General features: G+C 45.4%; 1 protein-coding gene across 1 annotated transcript in view; it reads left to right on the forward strand.

Annotated features, from left to right (window-relative positions):
- UNC5D (unc-5 netrin receptor D) overlaps positions 1-17,178 on the forward strand; it is a 359,887-nt gene that overhangs the window by 324,159 nt on the left and 18,550 nt on the right. The window contains exon 17 of the mRNA XM_075910658.1: positions 3,749-3,898. Within this exon, the coding sequence (XP_075766773.1) occupies positions 3,749-3,898 (150 nt within the window). The remainder of the gene's footprint in view (positions 1-3,748; positions 3,899-17,178) is intronic.

The raw sequence follows: 17,178 nt of genomic DNA on the forward strand, positions 1-17,178 counted from the left end.
CTACACTTTTGCTGTTCTATAAGTCTCTTGGTTTCTGTAATTTCCACTCCAATTCATCTGATGAAGTGGAAAGCTCATGATTCTATCTCTTCTGGTTAGCCTCTGCAGTGCCCTAGGCCCATTCATTTTTAAAGTTACAGACTCGCATGGCGACCCCTCTGAGATCAGAAACCATGGTGCCAGAGACATGTGTGAGATCATCGACAGATGGAATGGTCCCAGGTCTCCAGCTCTTTCTGTCGAGAGCAGTCCTGTTCACTACCAGCATTGATGAGGAGTACTTGTATGATTAAGAGGTGGAGGACTGACCCAGTGTTCATACTTCCGTTGTTCACCTCAGAAGATTTCAAGGAGCAATGCAAGGAGTTATACAATAGAGATATACCCTCCCTGGGTAAAATAAATTTTAAAGAAATTGAGACATACCTGGCCCATTCTTTCATATTAGCCAATTAGCCTGTCATAAGACGGGATTTTCAGGTCTCTCCTCCATGTCGGTCTTCTCTCCTGAGCCTCCGGTCTCTCGCTCCGTCTCTCTCTCTCTCTCTCTCTCCTCCTTCTTCTGCCTCCCCCCTTCTCTCTCTCTCAGCTCTCCTCCGCCTCCTGCCTCTCACTTGGGGGACTGCAGAGCCCAAACAGCCTGGAGCTGCTGTCACGCTGCATGTCACCTCCCCGCTTCCCTTCACCTCCCACCGTGGCGCTCGGCTGACTTCTGCGCCGCTCAGCTGGGCCGCCGCAGGGGAGCAAGCAGAGCAAGCGGCGGTTTGGGCTCCCCCACGGCGACCTGGCTGAGTGGCGCAGAAGTCAGCCGAGCGCCACGGCAGGAGGTGAAGGGGGGGCGTGAAGGTGACATACACGGGTGCTGCATGGGGAACGCAGAGCCCAAATGGCCACTTGCGCCACTTGCTCCCCCGCGGCGGCCCGGCTGAGTGGTGCAGAAGTCAGCCGAGCGCCACAGTGGGAGGTGAAGGACGTGACTCAGGCAACAGCGCCACCCAGAGGGAACAGCCAGCATTTCAGCGTTACAGACTCAGACATTGGGCTACTATATAAATATCAGTGTTTGAAATGAAACTCATTTTCATTCACTCCTTTGGCACATGAGTGAATTATATTGTCAAATGCCCTCATCTTGTTTCTTGCTAGGAATGCCTGATGTATAGTGTAGTGGAGCATTAACTATGGGGTACAGCATTATCTCCACCCCAAGGAATAGCACATCAACAATGGCGATTTTAGAACCATTAGCAAGTCCTTCTAACTGGTTTTGTGGCTAACAAGCCCTCCAGCTCACTTGGCCATTCCCAAATTATTTGCAACTCATGTGGATTTAAAATCTAATTTAAAAAGATTTCTACAGGATGTTGCTCCTTGCTTATTTCCTCCATGCAACCTCAGGCGTGGATGGATCATTTCTGACTATTACGTTTAAATGGAAACATTTTGTCTTGCTAATGTGTAAATCCAGGGCTGCTGTTCCCATGCCCATTAAAGTCCTAAGAGTACATGCCCATCATCATCACTATCTGTCCACTTAAATTAACATTAAAGAACTAGGTGGACAGTAACACAAGTTCTTCTTTGTCTTCCTTTTAGACAGTTAACTCCATGAGGTGGGAGTAATCTTTAAAGAGATTACCTCAGATGGTGACAAGTGTGTTGTCAACACTAAAGGCTACATCATGGAGTAACTGCAAGCCCTGACTAAGGTTGCACTGCTCCAGAAACCAAACTGTGACTTGTATCAAGACTCAACCCCTGATTTCCCCTTTCCTCTAGCAGAGAAGTAAGCTGTGTCAGCACTTTTCCAGGGCCAACTTACTTCCCCCTACACTGTGCCTCTGCTGCTCTGGTCACCAGGTAGGGAAGAGAGTTAGGCCTTGTCTTTACTTTCAACATTCCGGAGATCGATCTTCCAGGGTTTGATGTAGCAGGTCTACTAAGGACCTGCTAAATCAACCACTGATGGCACCCACATTGACCCCAGTACTTCATGAAGTTGCAAGGAGTAAGAGAAATCAATGGGAGAGTTTTCCTGTCAACCCCCACAGTGGGGATGCTGCAGAAATTCAACATAAGGTATGTCAATTCAGCTATGCTATACTTGTAGCTGGAGTTGCCTATCTTAAGTCCACCTCTCCCACAGTGTAGACCTGGCCTAAATATCCCCCCCCCCCCAACACTGGATGGGGAGTAGCCATCCAGTAGCCACTGTAATCTGGAATGTGGGCAGCCCTCACTGGAGTACCCTGCTCTTCTCCATGGTCACAGCGTAGCCCTACACAAATAATAGTATCAGTGTAGCGGACTGACAGGTAGGAAAAGGTCCCAGCCAGCCTAGTCCAGTTGTATGATGCTGCAGCTTAGACAGGATCTATACTAAAGGAATAAGAACGTAAGAATTATCCAATATTTCCCTCTGCTATTCTTTGACATGTATTATTCTCTCTGTAGAACATGAATGTATGTGGCAGTTAATGCACGGGTGCAATTCTTGTCCCACTCCGTTCAAAGACAGAGCTCTGAGCCAGATTTAGAAGGGTACTTAGGTGCCTACAAGTACAGCTAGGACTCCAGTGGCATTTTTAAAAGTACCTAGGTACCCAGTAGACTTGCCGGGCCCCTGGGCAAAGTATGTGGGGTGGGGCCTGGTTTTACGAGCTCAGAAGGGGGCGGTGCCTCAGGGCAGAAGGGGCGAGGTTGAGGCAACCACTCTCAGTGCTGTCCTAGGCCACCCCACGTAGCCCTCAAAGCTGCCCAGAGCATGAGGTGCAGTGGGACAACCACAATTTATAGGGCCTGGGGCTCCAGCTGCTACCACTCTGGCTGAATCTTCACTGTGGGCTTGCTGCCAGGTCACAAGAGTCACCCTCCGAGCAAAGAATAAAAGACTGATAGAGGCACAGGCACTGAGCATCCTCCATTCTCCACCGTCAAAATGTGGTCCATACAAACTAGTGCCACGTCACCTTCTCCAGGCCAGGAAGGACAGCTCGTGCGGCGGCTGCCTGTCCCACAGTCGCAGCCTCCCTTCTTCCTTTCCCCGGGCTGTCAGTCTGACCTCTTTGCCACGCATGCCCAGGTGCCCATATTGAAATGTTCAACAGATAGGTGTGTTGTGAGCAAGACACGAGAAGTCATTCTTCCGCTTTACTCTGCACTGGTTAGGCCTCAATTGGAGTATTGTGTTCAGTTCTGGGCACCGCATTTCAAGAAAGATGTGAAGAAATTGGAGAGGGTCCAGAGAAGAGAAACGAGAATGATTAAAGGTCTAGAGAACACGACCTATGAGGGACGGCTGAAGGAATTGGGTTTTTGTTTCGTTTAGAAAAGAGAAGAGTGAGGGGGGACATGATAGCCGTTTTCAGATATTTAAAAGGGTGTCATGAGGAGGAGGGAGAAAACTTGTTCATCTTGGCCTCTGAGGATAGAACAAGAAGCAATGGGCTTAAACTGTAGCAAAGGAGGTTTAGGTTGGACATTAGGAAAAAGTTCCTAACTGTCAGGTGGTCAAACACTGGAATAAATTGCCCAGGGAGGTTGTGGAATCTCCATCTCTGGAGATATTTAAGAGTAGGTTAGATAAATGTCTATCAGGGATGGTCTAGACAGTATTTGGTCCTGCCACGAGGGCAGGGGACTGGACTCGATGACCTCTTAAGGTCCCTTCCAGTCCTAGTATTCTGTGATTCTATAACAGCGAGGCCCCGTACGCCTCATCTTTGTTTGGTTTTGTTCTCTGCTCCAGGAAGTCGTTTCCGATGAAAGACACCAAGGAGGACAATTGCTGGAAGAGCCGAAGTTGCTGCATTTCAAAGGGAATACCTTTAGTCTTCAGATCTCCGTTCTCGACATCCCCCCTTTCCTCTGGAGAATTAAACCATTTACCGCGTGTCAGGTACTTGTCCATATTGTACTTCTTTTTTTTTTTTTTTAATTCCGAGGCAGGATGAGTTTTTAACCAGTAAAAGCGGAGTGCCGACAAGGTAACTGCCTTTTCTGTTTTGTTTTCCTAAGAACAGCATAGATTTAGTCTCTGAGCAGACAACAAAAAATGCCATGAGGATTGGGAGAAATGAGGTATGAAACACACCCCATAAAGGGTGCTGGTTGTAAACCTCTCTGTGCTTACAGAAACATGCTTTTATTTTTTTCCCCCATATCACATTCAGCCCCAGTTAACATTTGGACTCAACGTCACCGTTCCCACAAAGAGCCATTTTTCAATATCTGTAATTGAGTTGTCGTTCCTGGACTTAATGTAACCGTGAATGCTCAGCTGAAATGGAGTGCATGTCTTGGTATGTTTTGGTATCCAACCACAGCATAGGTACATTTTGGCTTAGAAATGACATAGCAGCCAATTTTCCCACCTATGATGCATTGATAAGAATAAGTCAAAGTGAGGGATACAGCCTATTAAATCCATTGGTCCCTGTAAAATTGTGAGCAATACACAGGTTGAACCTCTCTAATCTGGCAGTCTCTGGTCCAGCAACATCTGTGGTCCAGCACGATTTTACTTAGCAGGGTGTCCACTTACCATGGGTGTGGCCAAGTTTCCCGTGGTCCCTTAAAGTTTGTTTACAGCCACCAGTCCTGACTCTCAGTGTTCTGTGCTGTTGCTTAGCTCTAATTTGCCCCAAAATCTCTTCTAAGGGCCCAGAAAGCTGGGGGAGTTTTGGTAATGCTTCTAAATAATACTGACCTCCCATAATCTGAAAAATTCTCTTGTTCATAGACATTCAGTCCCTAGAGTGCTGCACTAGAGAGGTACAACCTGTACTAGTACATAGTGTGCTTAAATAAAGGAGAAGATGTTTTCCATTAGCTTGCTTTCAGGATATGTGAGATGATGTACTAATTAAGAAGGACACAAGGTCTCTTGTGATCTTTAGGCAAAAGTAGCCCTACATGTATAAGAAGAATATCCTGAACATCAGAGAGACTGACCCAGAATGCTAGCCCGAAGCCAGAAATACAGATAGTAGAGCAGAAAGGTAATTTATGCCACATAAATCGAGTGCAGCAGGAAAGAGAATGTCATTCCCCCCAACTTGTTCTGAAGAAGCTGCTCCCGGAGTGTCTTGTTCACACCACCATCTACGTGTTTTGTTAGTCTATAAAGTGCTACCAGACCATTTGTTGTTGTTTTTTGCTCTATTGTGTTTGTTTTATAGTTTACAAAACAAGCCGTAATCTATAGCCACACCTCCCACTTGTGTTAAATACACATTAAAATCTGTAGTATATTAATAAGCTTTTCTGCTTATCATAGGTTATTGCTTACTCATAGATAAAAGCATGACAGCATTCTGTTAATCTACATCACCTCCTGATTCATTAATCCCAGGCCAGGTCTACTCTGGGGGAGAAGAGTGACCTAACACCAGCTACAAGAATAGTGTATTTGGAGTCAAGGAACCTTAAGAATAGTGTATCTAGAGTCAAGGTCCCCATTGCAGAAACCCTCCCATTGACTTCCCTTACTCTTTGCGACTGGGTGGAGCACCGTGGTCGACGGGGGTGCCATCAGTGGTTGATTTAGTAGGTCTTTACTAGACCAGCTAAATCAGACCCCAGAAGATGGATCTCTGGAGTGTCAATTTCCAGATAGGTATAGACAAGGGCCCAGAGAATAAAAATCTTGCAATACAGCCAAGAATTATTCAAGACAACATCAGAAATAGTTTGCTAACAGAGGACTCTTCTAGTACAGGTCGAATGCAGATGCACTAATATGTTTGGGGTGTATTAGCAAGGCAATAGGATGGGACCAGAACAGAGTGGATGGAACGTCTTTTCCGGGTTCCACCGTAATGAATTAATAGCATGTCAGTGTCCAGCATCCACAAGAACAGGCCTCACAGCCACACAAGGGTGGCTTAAATGAATGTGTACCGTCTGGCACCTGCTGCAAAGAAGCACATCACAATGGAAAATTCAGCCCCCTTTGTCACAGCTAGTGCACCAAAACATCTCATTTCAACAACCTAAGTGGTAGGTAGCACAATTTTCTTCCACTATTTGATCTGAGGAAGTGGGTCTGGCCCATGAAAGCTCATAACCTAATAAACCATCTTGTTAGTCTTTAAAGTGTTACATAGTCCTGTTTTTTGTTTCAGCTACACCAGACTAACACAGCTACATTTCTATCACTGTTCAGAGGGGTGTACGACTTATATGCCTAGACTGAGCATTCAGTGCAGAGCCTCATAGTTTCAGTACTCACAGAATTCTACATTTTAGCTCTGATGTGGCCTATTGCATGGACATCCGCAGTGAGGGTCTTGTAGTTTTGTAAGAGAGAAGGAATCAGCCACTTAAAATTAGACTGGATGGTGAAGTCTAGCCAGGGAAGGAAAGTCTGGATGATCCACTGGGATCCTTCTGACTCTAAATGCACCGAAACACGGGGAATAGAGACTTTGGTGAGAGTTATTTCTGGATGTGTATTTCTGCAGAATTATATCCAGAGGGTATTAGCTCCTTGCTGGAAGTGAGTCTTCAGTACTTGCAAAGTGCTGAGAGTTACTTGAAGGGCCCAAAGCGTTTTGTGTGTGGTTCAGCACTTTCTCTAATGCTAAGTTCAATTTCTATGAATAAATATATCGTTTATGGTGTGTTAGACGTCGGCGTCTGCGTACTCTCTTGGCAAGCAATATTCCGGTGCTGCCAGGCCAAATTGAACTGCAGGGCGCTGTTAAAACAAGTCTTGATAGCCATGCAAATTTCTCCATATTTATCTTTATGGGTTGCAAGGGCCTCACTTTGCTGGATCTAATGCGAGTGGCACCCTCCAAAATGACGATTAAATGAGAGATAAAAATATCAGGTGGGGGAGCCATAGCTCACAGAGCAGCATGTAAGTAGTAATAATCATGTCATGCCTGCTCTGAGAAGAATGCAGAATGGGATGGATTGATGTAAAACCCCACAGGAGTTTTACAGGCTGGGCTTTGAGGACCTGCTTTTTCAGCATTAGCGGCAGGACAGGGTTGAACGAAAGTTCCTGCAGAACTTCTGTCATGGAAATGGGTTTGTCAAGATGATCGTGCAGCTAGATAAATATTTGCATTTTATAATTGTGTGCAATTTGAACGACGTGGCTGGCTGAGAAATAATAATGATTGTTTTTTAAAAGGAACGGCGGCAGAATTTGCACTAACTTCATATTCTCTGCTCAGTGAAACGTGGTCTGTGATGAATCTTTAGATCAGCTGACATGATTTGGGCCCGGCATGAGAAAATAAAATATCACAAAGCCCCAATCTACACTAATATTTTACTCCAAAATAACTCCCCTTGGGTCAAATTAATAAGCGGAGCATCCACACTACCAAGCCCATTATTTTGAAATAACAGGCTGCTTACTTCTAAATCTGTACTTCAGCTTTTCTCAAGGAATAAGGCTAATTTTGAAATAGTGATAGAAATGTAGCCATGTTAGTCTGGTGTAGCTGAAACAAAATACAGGACTATGTAGCACTTTAAAGACTAACAAGATGGTTTATTAGATGATCATCTAATAAACCATCTTGTTAGTCTTTAAAGTGCTACATAGTCCTGAATTTTGAAATAGTTATTTTGAAATAGTATTAATGTAAGAACAGAAGAATGGCCAGACTGGGTCAGACCAAAGGTCCATCCAGCCCAGTATCCTGTCTGCCGACAGTGGCTAATGCCAGGTGTCCCAGAGGGAGTGAATCAAACAGGTAATGATCAAGCGATCTCTCTCCTGCCATCCATCTCCACCCTCTGACAAACAGAGGCTGGGGACAGCATTCCTTACCCATGCTGGCTAATACCCATTTATGGACTTAACCTCCATGAATTTATCTAGCTCTCTTTTAAACCCTGTTATAGTCCTAGCCTTCACAACCTCCTCGGGCAAGGTGCTCTGGTGCCACTATTGAACGAATTACTCCGTAATGTTTCCTGTGGCTCTAAGTTCGAGGTAGTGCGTCCACATTAATGGAGCATGCCTCAGACTAATTTTGAGACTTCCCTGTAGTGTGGACATGCTAGTCCGATTTTGTAAAATCGGGAGTTAAGTCGAAGTTAAGTTAAAATCGGGAGTTAAGTCATTAGTTCAAAATAGTTTCCTAGTGTAGACAATTTCCTTTATAAGTGAGCCTTGAGCCCCAAGGCCTGTTTTCCTAGAGTTTAGCAAATTTCTCTCCAACTTTGGCTCCCTTTTTATTTCATGATCCTCACTCAACATTTCCCCCCAAACCAAAAATGACTGAAAGAGACTCGCGTTGACACCATACCGAGTGCGCCCCAAAGAACTTACAATCTTTGGAAATATGACCTAACAAACAAGTGAGGGTCATGGACTTTGGGGAAGAGGAGGATGAGTGCTGTTGAGACGGATTGGGGAAGAGGAGGATGAGTGCTGTTGAGACGGATTAGAGAAGCTCCTGCGTTAGGCTCTGAACCGGTTGCTGACAGCAGAAACCAGAATGAGACGTACCGTGGGAAGCAAATTGGCCCTCATCTGCGGGTTCTTACGCACAAGTCTATAAGCACTATATTTAGTGCTCCCAATGAAAACAGAGATGAGTATTCTGGAAAAATCTCATGACAGTTGCTCCAGTTTTTAATATTTTTAAATGTTTTCTTTATCACCATTGGTAACTTGCTACTGACTCAGGAGTTAAATACAGGCCGGGACTTGATGGACCCAGAGCAAATCCAGCAATTTCCATATGATCGCAGAATACTAGAACATAAGAACGGCCATATTGGGTCTGACCAAAGGTCCATCTAGCCCAGTATCCTGTCTGCCGACAGTGGCCAATACCAGATACCCCAGAGGGAGGGAACACAACAGGTAATCCTCATGTGATCCCTCTCCTCTTATCCACCTCCAGACAAACAGAGGCTAGGGATACCCATCTTGGCTAATAGCCATTGATGGACCTAACCTCCATGCATCTATCTAGCTCTTTCTTGAACCCTATTAAAGTCCTAGAACTGGATCCTCGAGAGGTTATCACGTCCAATCTCTTGTCCTCACAGCAGGGCCAAGCACCCCGATAGATGTTTGTCTAACTAGCCCTTAAAAATCTCCAATGATGGAGATTCCACAACCACCTTAATGGTTATCAAGTTTTTCCTAGGGTCCAACCTAAACCTCCTTTGCTGCAGTTTAAGCCCATTGCTTCTTGTCCTATCATTGGACATTAAGGAGAATCATTATTCTTCCTCCTCTTTATGACACCCTTTTATGTCCTTGATACAGGCTATCATGTCCCCTCTCAGTCTTTTGTTTTCCAGACTAACCCAACCTAAATCTTTCAATCTGCCCTAGTAGCTCATGTTTTCTAGACCTTTAATCATTTTTGTTGCTCTCCTCTGGACCTTCTCCAATTTCTCTTTCCTGAAATGCAGTGCCCAGGACTGGACACAAGACTCCAGTTGAGGCCTAATCAGCACAGAGTGGAGCAGAATGAATTACTTCTCGTGTCGTGATCACCACACTCCTGTTAATGCAGCCCAGAATGATATTTGCTTTTTTTGCAGCAGTGTCTCACTTTAGACTCATATTTAGCTTGCGGATCACAACCACCCCTCGATCTGTTTTTGCAGTACCGTATTTTAGCAAATATACCCCGCACCCCAATATACCCCACATCTGAATATACCCCGTGGTTTTTGCTATTTGAGTAAAAAAAACCCTGTATACCCCGTGCACGAGTATAGCCCGCTGGGTATACAAGACTTGTATTTCAAACTGTGCCGGGTGGTATATTCGCTAATTTATGGTGCCGTGGAAGGACGGGGACTTAGCCAGCCTCCGGGCAGGAGAGCACTCACCACCTGGTTCCCACATAGCCGCACTCACCCCCAGGTGAGTAAAAAAAAGTTTTGTATACCCCGCGCATGAGTATACCCCACGGGGGGGGGGTGGTGCGGGGTTTGTAAAAATGCATAAAACCCGCGGGTTATATTCACTAAAATACAGTACTCCTTCATAGGCAGTCACTTCCCGTTCTGTGTGTGTGAAACCGATTGGTCCTTCCTAAGCGGAGCACTTTGCATTTGTCCTTATTGAACTGCATCCTATTTGCCTCAGACATTTCTCCATGCTCCTAGCTTACAAATAATTGGGTTTAGTGTGTGCATCTTGATTGTTCATTCAATTAATTGTGCGTGTGTATGAGAGAGGAAGGGAAAGAGAAATCAATTCTTGGAGAGCATGAGGCAGAGGGAATTGAATGATGGCCTGATGCTAGCATCATAAATACAGGCATTTTTTTTCTTGCAGAAGAACCAGTATGCCGGACGTACGGAAGCAGGAGTTAGACAAGGAGTATTCCCGTGCAGTACTTAGTGTTAGGCAGGACCTGGGTGCAGTGTTCCCCCAAATCTTTTCCATCCACATGCAGAATAATTTTTTGTGTGTGCACTGAGACGTGCAAATATGCACCACCAGGAGAAACAAAAAACCTGGCCGGGGACCCTCTGTTCATCAGCTGGACAGCATTGGAATCTCTTCTGTGCAGCTGGACAAGCATCCCTCTTCCAAGGAATGCTGGCTGGGTGCCTTTTTCCCTGTCAAGAGCTGTGTGCTGTTCTGCCTGGGTGCCAAGATTCAATGAAGCATGGACAGGGGGTCCTGAAAGCTGCGCCTCCTCTCCCTTACGGTAGCTTCTAGTGATGCCCCAAGAACTCCAGGCTTGCAGAGCTGAGGCTATGACTATACTGTAGGCTTCTTGTGCAAGAAGCTTTTATTGGAAGAGATCTTCCGCAAAAACGTCTTGCGCAAGAGCACGTCCACACTGCAAAAGCACATTGAAAAAGCGATGCACTTTTGCGAAAGAGAGTGTCCAGACTGCATGGACGCTCTCTCAAAAGTAAGCTCTGATTGCTATGCACAAAATGGCCTCCAGGGCTTCTCTCTTTTTGTGCAAAAAAAAAACCCCTTCCCCATTCCCACACACCTTTTTGCGAAAGAGCTCTTTTTCAAAAAGGCGTTCTTCCTCGTAGAATGAGGAATACCTACACCAGAAACCCCCCCACACTCTTCTTTCAAATTTTTGTTGCGCAAAAATGCGCTTGAAGTGTGGACACTCTGCAAGTTTTTTTTGGAAAAATGGCTGTTTTTCAAAAAAAAATCAAACCCATCTGTAGTGTAGACCTAGCCCGAGTGGAAAACATGCCATTGAACCAGCAAACACGGAAGCAGCGGCAGCACAGACAGGGGCACTCAGTTCTGCCCACTTGAAATTCAGAGGGCGGAGGAACATGCATCTGAATTACCAGCAGCTTTTTACGAAGGAATTGAATGCCGCAATCAGTTGTGTCCCCCCGCTTGAGGCACTGCCTGAGTCCCGCCGACCAGGCGCATGGATGCGAATTCCCTCTGCCTGTATTAGGGAGACGGAGGAGAGCTGATTGTGCCATGTCTTGGGCTTTGCAAGGGCAGGAGGCGCGAAGCTTTTCACAGATGGTAAATCCAAAGGAAAAGCAGTGGGGTTAATACCACAAAAAAGCCAACAACACGGGGAGAGTTTTCCTGTAATATACCAAGGTCATGTTGGACATCCCACCACTTAGCAAATGATTACCGGAACCCCTTGGGGGGGTGCAGTGTCAGCTGAGGGTAAAGCTCAGACAAACAAGGTAAGAAGCCAGACAGCCCTGTTCCTTAACTAAAAATCAGCTGGGTTCCCCTCCCCCGAGCCCTTTCGGTGATCCAGAGCCTGTCTCCTGATAGGAGGTGATTTACATTCTCTCCATCTGCTCGGAGCCTAATTATAATGGGGAATCAAACTAAAAGCATTTCCGCAATACTTCAAACACTCATAACTTCGCAGCACTTTGTCCTCTTGTATTACTTTTCACATCATTCTTCTCAGCTCGGTGCGTTCCCGTCTGAGCCGCTCCCCCCACGCTGAACGAACGCAGAAGATGATTACTCGGGAAAAATCTAATTACCGCTGCGCCATTTTTAATATTTTTTTAATGTTTTCTTTATCACCATTGGTATCTGGCGACGGCGACGGACCGAGGCACTAAATATAGCGCTTTTAATTACCACTTAGTGCGTCGGTTTGTGTAACCCGTGACAGTCTTGAGAAGGGGCCGATTTAGCTGCATTTCAAGGGTGAGTGAAACCATCTCTGCTGTGTATCCACCTTACCTGCCTGCAGAAAGCTGCTGTGACTGTTTTGGTTGGGAAGTGTCTCCGGCGGAAGAAGGCTGTAGACGTACAAGGTTATACAATTAGGGTACGTCTAGACTACAGGCTTTTGTCGACAGAAGTTTTGTCGACAGATACTGTCGATGAAGCTTCTGTCGACAAAGAGCGTCTAGACTACATTCAGTTCTGTCGACAAAGCAAGCTGCTTTGTCGACATGGCAGTGTAGACGCAAAGGACAGTTTAGATGCAATAATGCTTTCTGTCTACAGAACTCTATCGACAGAAGGCGTTATTCCTCGTAAAATGAGGTTTACCAGCGTCGACAAAACTGCTGAGTTGATGCAGGTTTAGTTTTGTTGACAAAAGTCCACTTTTGTCGACAAAACCCTGTAGTCTAGACACACCCTTAGTGTCGTGAGGGATATAGGTTGCATTTTTGCTGTCAATGTATTGAGCCTTACATGCTGATTAGCAGACTATCCCAGCATTGCCCAGGTCCTGCAGGGCAGGGGGCTGGTCTTTTGGGGAAGTGGGTGCAGGAGGCTGAGGGCAGGGGGCAAGAATGAGGGTTGGGGCTGAGGAGGGTCTCAGGGTTGGGTGTCCCATCTGGCATGGGACTTTTCTCTTCCCGCAGCCTTCTCCCTGGCCACCAGGGTGCCTTTTTTTCCCCCTCTCCAACCCCCAGCTGCCAGGGCCCTTTTTTCTCCCCCCACCCAGTCCTCCTCTAGCTGCCGGGGTCTTCTGCCAACCCCTCTAGAGCTGCAGCCAAAGGGAGGAAAGTGTTTGGGGAAGGAGGCTATTTACGTGGTACACTGGTAGGCAAGATGACTGAGCGCCAGCCTTGTGGTGGTGCGGCTCTAGCCTGCAGGCTCCCTGCCCACAGACCCACTCTCATTTTGCGTCCCTCAGAACAGCAGCCCCTCCCCTTGCATGTTGTGGAAAACAGTCCCTTTTCCAGGGCTTCCTGTTGTCCTGGCACAGCCCATCCCTGACCAGGCTCTAAGTTAGGATAAGAAGAAGCTGCCTCCCACATCTGGTGGTCCTGGCTTTTTAGGAGGATTTCTTCAACGAACATGCTTGCACACGTACAGATAGACACAAACCCTAGATGGATGGATGGATGGATGGATGGATGGATGGATGGATGGGGGTAGATAGATAGTCAAGAAAAATGGGTTTCCTGGGGCAGATATGGTGGAGGGAAGGAAGTAAGGAAGGAGAACTCTTGTTTTCCACTGATATGAGGTATTAAAAGTTACAGTTTACGTTAAGACTTAAAAAACAACAAAGAGTCCTGCAGCACCTTAGAGACTAACAATTCAATTTGTAATTACCATATAAGAGGGTTAATGCATGATTTAATGATAATTACACTATAAACACTTGATTAGAGTCCAGCAGCTAAATGGTCACTTATAGTCATTGATAACATCTTCTAATGTGAATATAGCCACTTAAAATCCACTCAAGTCTATAATCTGCTTTAGCATCAGTTAATATTATGGTTCCTTGTGTAAAGGGTTAATGAGTTAAGGATCACCAGATGAAATCTGTTTTTTGTTCTTTCTTGCATTGCCCCGTTCCACACACTTCTCAAATCAATTCTTTCTTTCAATATTTATGAAGCTAAAATTTAAAGAGAACACAAGGAAACCAACACTAGTTCAAAATAATGCATTTGAACCTGCATTTTAAACCCAATTATTTTCTTGTAGATAAAGATAATGCCTTGTTGGTGCCTTGAATGCTTCCCTCTCCCCCCCCCCCACGCTTTCCAGTTTGCCAAGTTCTCATGACTCAAATATTTTTAAACAAATAGACCGCATTTTGTTTGCGTTATTTTCACCTGGCTCTGCAAAAGTTGAAGGAAAGTTATTACAGGAGGTCCTATCGCTTAACTTTGCAGTATTCTAAACAGTGAGAAGATTAGCAGAACATTCAGGCTACGTCTGCACTGGCCCCAAATTCCGGAAAAGGGATGCAAAGCAGGTAAGTCAGCATAGGGAAATCCGCGGGGGATTTAAATATCCCCGCGGAAGGTAGGAATAAGAGATCCTCCGGAAAAGGGCTTTATTCCGGAGGATCACGCCAGTCTAGACGCTTTTTTCCGGCTTTTCCCCAAGCCGGAAAAAAAGCGGCGGACATGTTTATTTAAATCCGCGGGGGATATTTAAATCCCCTGCGGATTTCCCTATGCTGACTTACCTGCTTTGCATCCCTTTTCCGGAATTTGGGGCCAATGTAGACGTAGCCTCAGAGTCCTGTGGCACCTGAAAGACTAATGAATTTATTTGGGCATAAGCTCTTTCTGGGCTGGAACCCACTTTGTCAGATACATGAAGTGGAAACTTCATCTTGACAGGGTTATATACACTAGCACGGATGGCTGCGTTACATTACCACGCAGGAGACCAGTGCAAATGAGATCAAGTCCATCAGGGTGGGCATCAGGTGTTGCCCATTCCCACCATTGATGAGAAGGTGAGAAGACCAAAGGAGGAAAATTCACTTTTTGTAGTGAGCTTGCCACTCCCAGTCTTTATTCAGACCAGGTCTGCTCGTGTCGAGTTTGCACATCATGGCATACGTCACATATCCCTGTTCTCCTGCTTTGGAGGACAGGGTCATAATTCAAAATGATCTGGACAAATGGGAGAAATGGTCTGAGGTAAACAGGATGAAGTTTAATAAGGACAAATGCAGAGTGCTCCACTTAGGAAGGAACAATCAGTTTCACACATACAGAATGGGAAGCAACTGTCTAGGAAGGCGTACGGCAGAAAGGGATCTAGGGGTTCTGGTGGACCACAAGCTAAATGAGAGTCAACAGTGCAACACTGTTGCAAAAGAAAGCAAACATGATTCTAGGATGCATTAACAGGAGTGTGGTGAGCAAGACATGAGGAGTTATTCTTCCACTCTACTCTGCACTGATTAGGCCTCAGCTGGAGTATTATGTCCAGTTCTGGGCACCACATTTCAAGAAAGATGTGGAGAAATTGGAGAAGGTCCAGAGAAGAGCAACAAGAATGATTAAAGGTCTAGAGAACATGACCTGTGAAGGAAGGCTGAAAGAATTGGGCTTGTTTAGTTTAGAAAGGAGAAGACTGAGAGGGGACATGATAGCTGCTTTTAAGTATCTAAAAGGGTGTTACAAGGAGGAGGGAGAAAAATTGTTCTCCTTGGCCTCTGAGGACAGGACAAGAAGCAATGGGCTTAAACTGCAGCAAGGGAGGTTTAGGTTGGACATTATGAAAAAGTTCCTAACTGTCAGGGTGGTGAAACACTGGAATAAATTGCCCAGGGAGGTTGTGGAATCTCCATCTCTGGAGATATTTAAGAGTAGGTTGATAAATGTCTATCAGGGATGGTCTAGACAGTACTGGGTCCTGTCATGAGGGTAGTGGACTGGACTCGACGGCCTCTTGAGGTCCCTTCCAGTCCTAGTATTCTATGATTCTGTAGATTGATGTTCAGAAGAACAAGCCCTTGATGGTGCGGAGGATGCAATTAGGTCCTGTCATAGTGTCACTTCAGTGGCTAGATGGTCTGATTTAGCAATGGGGTTCAGCCTGAAACTGCAGAGCTGTAATTCACGTGCAAACTTGACTCTATCAGACTGGGTATGAAGGAGGCAGGGAGCTGCCAGCTCACAACAAAAAGTAATTTCCCCTCTTTTGCTATTCACATCTCTGTTTGGAGGGGGGCCTGGTTGAATTGACTTCCTTCACGCTGGTCTTCACCATAGTAATATAAAACACCCATCTTTGCCGGTGGATTTTTACCTGCCAAACTGAAGTTTCTACATCCTGTCTCTGACAAGTGGGTTCCAGCCCATGAAAGCTTATGCTTAATAAGTGTTTTAATCTTTAAAGTGCTACGGAACCCCTCGTTGTTCTTGTTGAAACAGACTAACATGGCGACCCCTCTGAAATATGTTACCTTGCAAGATACTGAAAGTCATGAAAGGGATCATAAGAAAATTAATTGTCCCCTGTTGAGCATATGAAAGTTATAGACAGCAGGTTTAAAACAAATAGAAGGAAGTTTTTCTTCACTCACCGCACAGTCAACCTGTGGAACTCCTTGCCAGAGGATGTGGTGAAGGCTAGGACTTTAACAGGGCTCAAAAAAGAGCTAGATAAATTCATGGAGGTTAGGTCCATCAATGGCTATTAGCCAGGATGGGTAGGAATGGTGTCCCTAGCCTCTGTTTCTCTGGAGGTAGGTGATAGGGAGGGATCATGTAAGGATTACATGTTGTATTCCCCCCCTCTGGGGCATCTGGTTTTGGCCACTGTCAGCAGACAGGAGACTGGGCTAGATGGACCAATGATCTGATCCAATAGGGGCATTCTTATGTTCTTATATGCTCTCCTGAGTACTTCCAGATCCTCATCTTCATGGGAAATCCAGGTAGCCAGAGCAATCAGCCTCTCTTCCTTTTACCTTTATCCTAACTGTGAGGTGTAATGTGTTGTTGCAAGTCTGTCAAGGGAAGTGACATCACTCAGATTCAAAAAGGGACTTACGAAGGCACTGGATAAACGTGCTGAAGGGACAGATCCTGCAAATGGTTCATGGGACCTTGGTTGACCTAAGGGGTCTAGTCTATCTCCAGTCTAAAGGATTCTGTAATACTTAGTGTGAAAGTTACAGAGCTACAAGGTGGGGAAAGAATTTGGAATTCTTGAGTCTGAGGGGGTAATAAATAAAACATTCCTCTGAGCGAAATACATTTCTTTAAAAAAAAAAAAAAAAAAGTGAATTTTCTTGCATCGTCCATGTGGCAGAGTGAAATTTAAGCTTGTGATAATCTTAACATTGCCGTTTTCAATTGGAATTGACGTTAATTAGTTTTGTGCTATTCGACATTTACTGGGACATTATTACAAAAGCTATTCCAGCAAAAATCGTGTACATAATAATTATGTTTTTCTCCTGCTTTGCTGTTGTCACAGCTTTTCTCTCTCTTTTTTCCCCCTTTCTTTCTTCTCCTCGCTGTGTCTCTGGGACACATTCCTTC

Source organism: Pelodiscus sinensis, chromosome 28 (assembly GCF_049634645.1).
Source record: "Pelodiscus sinensis isolate JC-2024 chromosome 28, ASM4963464v1, whole genome shotgun sequence".
NCBI lineage: Eukaryota > Metazoa > Chordata > Testudines > Trionychidae > Pelodiscus > Pelodiscus sinensis.